Below are 8,364 nucleotides of genomic sequence, written 5' to 3' on the forward strand. Positions count from 1 at the left end.
GGCTGGCGCCGGCGTGCGGCGTAAGGTAAAGGTCCGCCCCCTCGCTATTGCGGCTGCGCGGGGACCTGGAGCCGGGCTGGGGCGCGGCGCCGGTGGCGGTAGAGTGTGCGCCAGTGTGGGGCGCGCCCAGGGACTGATGGCGGAAGTGGACCTGGTCGCCGAGTTCCCCAAGCCTGCGGGAGCTGCGCGCTACGCCGAGGTTATGGCTCGCTTCGCCGCCAGGCTGGGCGCGCAGGGCCGGCGGGTGGTGTTGATCACGTCCGGCGGCACCAAGGTCCCCCTGGAAGCCCGACCAGTGCGCTTCCTGGACAACTTCAGCAGCGGGCGGCGCGGTGCCACCTCGGCCGAGGCCTTCCTGGCCGCGGGCTACGGGGTCCTGTTCCTGTACCGCGCTCGCTCCGCGTTCCCTTTTGCCCACCGCTTCCCGCCCCAGACCTGGTTGTCGGCGTTGCGGCCCAGCGGCTCAACCCCTTCGGGCTTGCTGAGCCTGGAGGCCGAGGAGAATGCACTTCCGGGCTTCGCGGCCGCTCTGCGGAGCTACCAGGAGGCTGCGGCTGCCGGCACCTTCCTTGCCGTGGAGTTCTCCACTTTGGCGGACTATTTGCATCTGCTGCAGGCTGCGGCCCAGGCGCTCAATCCGCTGGGTGCGTGCTCTAGGCGTCCAAGGTTTCCTGCAGGCAGAGCCTTTCTCCCCCAGACACTTTTCCCCTCACCTTTTCATTATCCGCGGTCTCACAGCCAAGGGAGCCTGAGTTGAAAAGGACCCGATCCCATATCCCACTCCGATTTATTACACCCTGTGCTTCTCTCTGCAGGCTCTTCTGCGATGTTTTACCTGGCTGCGGCCGTGTCAGATTTCTATGTTCCTGTCTCAGAAATGCCTGAACACAAGATCCAGTCATCTGGGGGCCCACTGCAGGTGACAGGCGCTTCTCTTCCAGAGATCTGATCCCCCTATAATCAATCTTGGGTTAATTCCCTCTTGATCTGGAGATGGCCTTTCTGCATTCCGTATGTGCTAGGCACTAGGGATACAGAGATGAATAAGACACCGCCCTCCCTCAAGAACCTCACACTCTAGTGAGGGAGCTGGACACAGACATAATTACAGTACAGAGTGATAAATGCTCTAGTAGAGGTACGTACAAAGTGAAGTCAGAGCATGGGGTGAGTGAATCTTGGGGAAGTCAAGGAAGGCTTCCTGGAAGAGATGACATAACTGGGTTTTAAAAGATGAGTAGAGAGTACACCAGACAAAGTAGGGAAGGTCATTACAGATTGAGTACAGATTGAAGTTTGGAAATGAGCAGTGTGCGGTGAACTGAAATTCTTTGGTAAGGGTGGAGAGCAGGGAGAGTGGGGAGCTGGGCAGGGGGTGGGGAGACTGAAGAGAGCTTACTTCGCAGAAGATTTTGTATTCCCTCTTAAGGAACTTTATCCTGTGGAGCTAAGGAAAACAAGTAGGAGAATGAGACAAAAATTCTTGTTTGAAAAGAACATTCTGGCATCAATAGGAAAGGTAAATTAGAGAGAGAGCGGTGGGTGTAAGATAACCATGGTGGCTGTAGTTTGAGGAAGGGGTATGGGGTGGCTAGTGGTGTGGTTCAGATGTTGAGATGATCTGGCTTCTTGGAACCTGAGAGAATTCTTAATCATTTATGACACAAGCAGAATTTAAAAGGAGAAACTCTGCCTGTGGGGCACTTGCTGTTCATTTGTTCAACAAATAATTTATTGAGTACCCTCTATATGCCAAATACTGTAGCAGGACTTGGAGATAAAGCAGTGTAAAGAAATACACTGTGCCCCTGTGTTGCTTCTCCTTTGCCGAGGAGACCATAAATAAGCCAAATGCATACTATGTTAGATAGTGGAAAATGCTAAGCAGAAAAATTAAGTGGGGAATGTATGTATAATCCCTATGCTAACTTTCTGAGGGGGAAATCCTGATAATTATCGTAGTAAATTCACACTTTTAAAAATCTGGGAGCTTTGGTGTATCCTGTATTTTTCGGTTCTTCCTTGAAAATACACAAACCGACTCAACATTCTTAGAAGGGATCAAGAATGGCATAGTGGGAGTTTTGATCAAATGAAAATAAAAATCAGTTCTGTTTCTTCAGCGCTAAGATGTGTTACGAGTGACAGTGTTTAAGTGGAGTCAAATAGCCGTTCTACCGGTGCAAGAAATATTTTAGGCAGAGGTTTAAAAACCCAACTTTAATTAAATTTCTGCCAAAGTTACATTTGGGTTATAGATTTGCATGAACAGATTATTTGCGTTTGTTTATTTGAGTGTTTGGTAAAATGAGGGGAATGTTTAATAAAATATAATGCTCTTTTTCTAGAGCTCTGTTAATGGTAATGAGGGTGGTAGGGCAAGGTTAATTCATGGCTTGTCCCAGGATTTGTATAAAGCCTTGGAATTAGGTATCTTTATGAACCCTCTAGAACCAAGGCTTTTAAGCCAAGCATGTATAAATGCTTTGAAAAGTTTGACAATGAGAAATACCACTTAAACTGACTTAGCCAAAAATCTGAGTCCTTGCTTCCTTAGTTTCCCATGAGATTGACCTGGTAGATACTGAGCTTTGTTTGCTTATTAAGCTTTTCTTTTTCCAATACAGATAACAATGAAGATGGTGCCAAAAATGCTTTCTCCTTTGGTTAAAGACTGGGCTCCCAAAGCATTTATAATTTCCTTTAAGTTGGAGACTGACCCTTCCATCATACTTGATCGTGCACGGAATGCTTTGGAAGTTTATCGACATCAAGTGGTGATAGCTAATAGCATTGAGTCACGACGGTCCTTTGTGGTTATTCTAACCAAAGACTCAGAAACCAAGATATTGCTATCAGAGGAAGAAGTAGAGAAAGGTGTAGATATAGAAGACAAGATAGTGGATGATCTTCAGTCTCGACACACGGCTTTTATACATGACAAAAACTGAAGTGAAAAGCCTTTGTAGGATCAAAGCTTGTTCAGTGGATCAGGGCTCTTACAAGTGGTGAAAATAAACCCTTTGCTTTCATAAAGACAGAGAAAATGAAGGGAGAAAGCAGTGAGTGGTATGCAGGTGAATATAGTTTGGTATTTGTCTTTTAAAGGTCATTTCATACTCCATAAAATGAAAACAAGAGCAAAGCAGTTACGACCAAACCACCTGACACACTCACCTGATTATCATCTGGATTTTGAAAATGAACACAAACTGTTGCTCACCTTTAGAAAAAGAGCTCATTGGGAATTACATGCCTCAGCATATACATGTGAGGCCTGAATATCAACCTTCTTCATACTATGAGAAGGATTAGGGATGCATGAATGGCCATGCCTTGAAGATCAAATATTTCTTGATGCCTACTATGTGGTAGGTCCTGAGGATTATGAAGATTAAAAAGATGAATAAATATGTCTCTGTTTGGGAAATGGATGTATGAATAATACAGTGCAATAAAGTATGTGCCCAAAAGCCAACACAATGGAAATGATGTTGTTTTTATCAAAGATGGGAGTAGGAGAGAAGGACACTTCCCTTGGGATAGATTCCCTGTAGAATGATGTGCTTCCCCCTACATTTACTTTTTGCTCCTTTTTCTAGATTGACTCTATTTGAGATAACAGTTTGCCTTTCAAATATTTTAGAACTGCTCTTAGGGGAAATTTAACTTTGGCTTCTACCCCGGGGCCAGGCAGGGACCTATTAGTGACTTCTGCCTTGAGGGAAGCTTTACAATGTGGTAAGGAGTATGGGCTTTGGAGTCAGCCTAAGTTTGATGGTTCCAGCTGTGTCACCTGTGACCTTTGTAAGCTTACACCCTTAACTTACTCTCAGGCTCCTCATTTATAAACCAGAGATAATAAATCTCTCTGCTAAGTAATGCCCTTTGTGGTGAGGATTAGATAAAACAGCGAAGATAAAGCATTAGTCTGGTTCCTGGCATGTAGATTTTTCACCTGTGCTTAAATTTTCTGGTGTATTTTCTGGTGGTGGCAGTATTATTCTGATGCCTCGCTTGGTCCCTGAATTCTTAAGATTTCAAAGCAACTTTCACTGTCCTGAGCTTTGGGTTGGGAGTGCACAAGAAGTGTGGTTCAGAAAAATCCCCTAATGATCTGTAGGATGATCCAGAGTGCATATTGAAAAACTACCATTAATAAGTAGATAGAAATAGGAGTTATACATATTTGATTTAAAATGCTGTTAGTGGAGCACCTGGTCGCTCGGTAGGTTAAGCATCTACTTCTTGGTTTCGGTTCAGGTCATGATCTCGCGGTTTCATGAGTTCAAGCCTGGAATCGGGTTCTGCACTGGCAGCACAGAGCCTGCTTGGGATTCCCTGTCTCTGTCTCTCTCCCTGTCCCCCACTCGCGATGACTCTCTCTCTCAAACTTTTAACAAAATAAAATATAATTAGTGCTATTTCATGGAGTTGGGAAGGGTACCCCCTTGTGTCTAATGACAGGCACAATTTTAGTTGAAAAGATTTGAGTAGAGGTGCTGAAATGCATTGAAATAAATCAGTAAGTCAGGAGATGTGACTCTTTGAGCAGAGGAAAAATAACTGCAGCAATCAGGACTATTCTGTAAGCAGCAGTTTCATTGAACAAAAATTTTAAATTAACTTAAGGTCCAATTAGCAAAACCTCAAAGACAACAAGCTCTGTCAGCAGTGGCTGCAGTACTGAAGGGATAGGAAGCAAAAGATTGATTTTCTTCCCTACATCTATAGCTTTATGTGAATGATGACTGTCATTATGATGTTGGAATGTCCAATAAGAGCAAATGGAGTGAAAACTAGAAGAGATCCTAATGTTTGTTTCTGCCATAATTATTACTTCCCTGGAGAACCATTTCCTATCCTGTTTTGTTATGCTTAAATAAACGCCACTTCCCTACATGCAATTATTTAAAGTGTTTCCCAATTCAGTTTAATTTTCATTTGGAGCACTTAAACAGTATTCACACGTTAATATTCCAAGAGATTTTTTGTTTGTTTCTTTAACAGCAAATAGGAGTGTGCAAGGGAAGAAATAATGAAAAGGAACATGAGTCAATGAGAGCGAATGAGAAGGCACTTGATCTAGATTGGATGACCAAGGATTGTTTGGAGGAAGTGACACTTGAACTGATAAGTAGGAGTTAAGTGGGCCGGAAGTGATGGTGGTGAGCATTTTAGATCAGAGTAAAAACACTTGCAGGGCTCTTGCACGAGGAAATGGTTGAAGCACTTACAGAAAGTAAGGGATAAGATCTGTCCAGACAACTGGCCAAGCTTTGGAAAGGATCCTATGTGGAACTAGAATAAGACTGAAATGTACCTGTGTGGGATATCAGCAAAGCAAGGGCCCCCAAAACAGGAGTCAAATCAAGCTTTGAAGAACTAGAATCTTGCAATAAGAGCATTTAAATGAAGATGATATAAACCAAGCCTCTGTCAAATTGTCACTTAGAAATTATTTTGCATGACATAGGTGGAGGAAGGAAGGGTTCATCCAAACTGAATTTTCAGTGCTTGGGACTTCTCCTTCCCCTCCTCCTCCTCTTCTTCCGCCCCCCCCCCCCGGGGGGGGGGGGGGGGGGGGGGGGGGGGTCTTTGGTGCTTAGAACTTCTAAAGAGCTCTGTGTCAGGGACAATTCTATTCAAGTCCGGTTTATTCATGTTTTACAGTAATAAAGACGGGTCCAAAAATGTGATTTGTCTTAGGCGCCCCAGGTAGTGACGGATCTAGGCTTAAAACTCAGAACGCCTTACCCTCTCCCTTTTAAGAATGAAGTTACTTCTAGAAAAAAATAAAACCATTAGGCCCGGTCTTTAGATAAGGCCAGGCGGAAAGCTATTTGATAGTTATAAATGCCCGCTAACAAAATGTATCCCCGAAGTAGCAAGCGTGCGCCCGGTTGTGACCATGGTTACTGCAAAGCCAACGGAATGAGCCGTACCTTCAATCCTGCCAAAAAAACCCGCCCCACGACCCAAAAGCCAATGGTGTGCACTGTCTCCACAGGAAGAGCAGCCCCTGAGCCAATGGTGCGCGTCGTTTCTATGGCTCCCGCCGGAAGGATGCCTTGGCGTCCCTGCGGCCAGCGCGGTTGCTATGACGCTCCGGCCTGAGAAGGCACCTGCGGCTGGCAGCGGAGCAGCGGTGGAGGAGCCGTGCGACTCGGGACTCTCCAAAAGACAATTTCCGACCTGGTTCCTGAGGTTCCCCCTGTTCCCGCTTCAGCCCCGAGGAGGAAAGCGCCTACTCCCCGTCCCTTTTCGGCATTCTACGTCTTTCCCGTTCGTCTCCCCACTATGGCCTGAAACAGGAGAGCCTGTCGTAGCTCTGCCTTTGTAGTCGCGGGCTGGAGTGAAACCGCCTGAAGAAGGGCTCGCCCGTCTCCTGGGACCCAGCCGCCCCAGGCCTTTAGGTTTAGGCTGCCTGTCTTGCTGAGAGAGAGCTTGGAACCCCGTCAGTCAGCTAGGCGGGCGTTCCTTTTCCCACCGCCCAGGCGAAGACTCGGCCCTGCACCGCCAACCGCGCCTGAAGGTCCCGGCCCGGACGAAGTCCTCGGAGCCACGGCTTCCCCTGGTTGTAGGCTGTTTTCTGCCTTTTCGCCTTAGGTTCATCATGCGGAACCTTAATTCCCGATGAAGCTCTGGAGGCCTTTTGTATCTTCAGCATCAGACGTCATCAAGTCAGTTACTTTCTGCCTTTCCAGCTACAACCTCATCCATTTCTCTCATCACCCAGAGTGCCAGTTTTCTCATCCTGCTCATTCCACAGCCATTTTCACCCTTTCTTGTCCACGCTGCGCGTCACTGAATGTCCATTTGTCTCCACCACCTCTGCCATCTATAGACCACCTCCCTCTGCTTTCCTACTACAATGCTTTGGGTAGCTAAGTATTCCACATTCTGCAGCTCTGGGATCATTTGGAAGATTTTCTCTGTTTCTCTGCACTGTGGCAAGCTTCCTGTCTTGGGTAAACTAGAGACTAACATGGAGAAGCGCACATTGGTAAATACAAACAGTAAATTTCTACAAGCCTAGTGTGTTTTGAAAGTGGAGGGGAATACAACCAAAATGCATTTTTAGGCCGGTCCCAGGCTTATATAAAGAAAGAAGATTGTTCCTGGCTCAAGTGAATACTATGTTAGGTATACACGATTCTTTCATGCATGTGAAAAGATCATTCAGGATGATCATGTAACAGGATTTCAACTTTCATAAGCCCATATGAATTCAATGCCTTGATACGATAGAATTTTCTGGAGAGGAGATGCTTGAAACAGCATCTCTTGTGCCTTCTCTTCATGTCAGTTTCTTAACTAGAAGGCGTTCTTTGCTATGTGAGCCAAGAAACAGAAATGACGAGGAGTGGTTGAAAATAAATATTTTTGGCAAAGGAGCACTCTTAGTGGTCCTTAAAAGACTGGAACATAGGACCTTAAAAATAGAGTTTCATTTAGAGCCAGTGCAATTTCCTTTTAGTTGGAAAACTTTATTTAAATTGTCTTAAAGTATGTGTTCCTTGTTGAGTCTTACTATTTCTTTCTCAGTATTCGGATTTAAATGTAAACCATTTTGAATATATGCAAAGTGTACACTTTGAGAGGGTATTTGGGAGCCAGAATGATTTGGATATTTTTATTTCTCAGGTCAATTAAATTATGACACTTATTTATGATATCTCATACTTACAGCCAGGTCAAGTTTCCAAACACTGAGAAGTTCAGCTTTCTCTTCTATAATAGATGGGGGGGGGGGGGGGGCGCAGAAAATGTCAGAAACTTTTTCAGTTGTTCACATTTAATGGATAAGTTCTAACTTTTGAAAAAGAGTGTTAGATGCTATATCGCAAGGGGTTTACCTTTCCCTTCCAAAATGTATATACTGAACAAACATGATGGCAACATTGAAAAGTAACTCTTTTTTTTAAGATTTTATTTTGAAGTAATCGCTATACCCAGCGTGGGGCTTGAAACTCACAACCCCACAACACCCAGATCCGGGGTCCTATGTTCTACTGACTGAGCCAGCCAGGCATCCAAACAGTAACTTTTAAAAACTTTTCTTTCACCCTGCACAGTAGTTCTAAACCCAGGGGGTGATCTTGCTCCCCAAGAGATGTGTGGCAATGGATAGAGACATTTTTAGTTGTCACAGCTAGGGAGGTGTTACTGGCATCCAGTTGGCAGAGGCCAGGGATGCTGCTTTATATCCTTCTGTGCACAGAATATCCCCCCACGGGGCGCCTGGGTGGCGCAGTCGGTTAAGCGTCCGACTTCAGCCAGGTCACGATCTCGCGGTCCGTGAGTTCGAGCCCCACGTCGGGCTCTGGGCTGATGGCTCAGAGCCTGGAGCCTGTTTCCGAT

At 45.6% G+C, this 8,364-nt stretch overlaps 2 protein-coding genes across 7 annotated transcripts in view; both read left to right on the forward strand.

Moving 5' to 3' along the window:
* The first annotated feature begins 2 nt into the window (after positions 1 to 2).
* PPCS (phosphopantothenoylcysteine synthetase) lies at positions 3 to 3,478 on the forward strand. 6 transcript variants are annotated; one of them, XM_040469852.1, is made up of 3 exons: positions 3 to 25; positions 816 to 919; positions 2,628 to 3,478. In XM_040469852.1, exons 2-3 carry the CDS (start codon positions 827 to 829, stop codon positions 2,949 to 2,951), a joined length of 417 nt encoding a protein of 138 aa, XP_040325786.1. In that variant the 5' UTR covers positions 3 to 25; positions 816 to 826; the 3' UTR covers positions 2,952 to 3,478. The 6 variants fall into 6 exon arrangements, with proteins under 6 accessions (XP_040325786.1, XP_040325783.1, XP_040325785.1 ...); XM_040469849.1 differs by lacking the exon at positions 3 to 25 and adding an exon at positions 51 to 644; XM_040469851.1 differs by lacking the exon at positions 3 to 25 and adding an exon at positions 87 to 199.
* A 2,602-nt stretch (positions 3,479 to 6,080) lies between these two features.
* CCDC30 (coiled-coil domain containing 30) overlaps positions 6,081 to 8,364 on the forward strand; it is a 130,153-nt gene continuing 127,869 nt past the window's right edge. Inside the window, exon 1 of the mRNA XM_040455907.1 lies at positions 6,081 to 6,683. The gene's annotated coding sequence lies outside the window, so the exon portion shown is untranslated. The remainder of the gene's footprint in view (positions 6,684 to 8,364) is intronic.

This window comes from Herpailurus yagouaroundi, unplaced genomic scaffold, assembly GCF_014898765.1.
Source record: "Herpailurus yagouaroundi ecotype Mexico unplaced genomic scaffold, PumYag 77, whole genome shotgun sequence".
Taxonomy (NCBI): domain Eukaryota; kingdom Metazoa; phylum Chordata; class Mammalia; order Carnivora; family Felidae; genus Herpailurus; species Herpailurus yagouaroundi.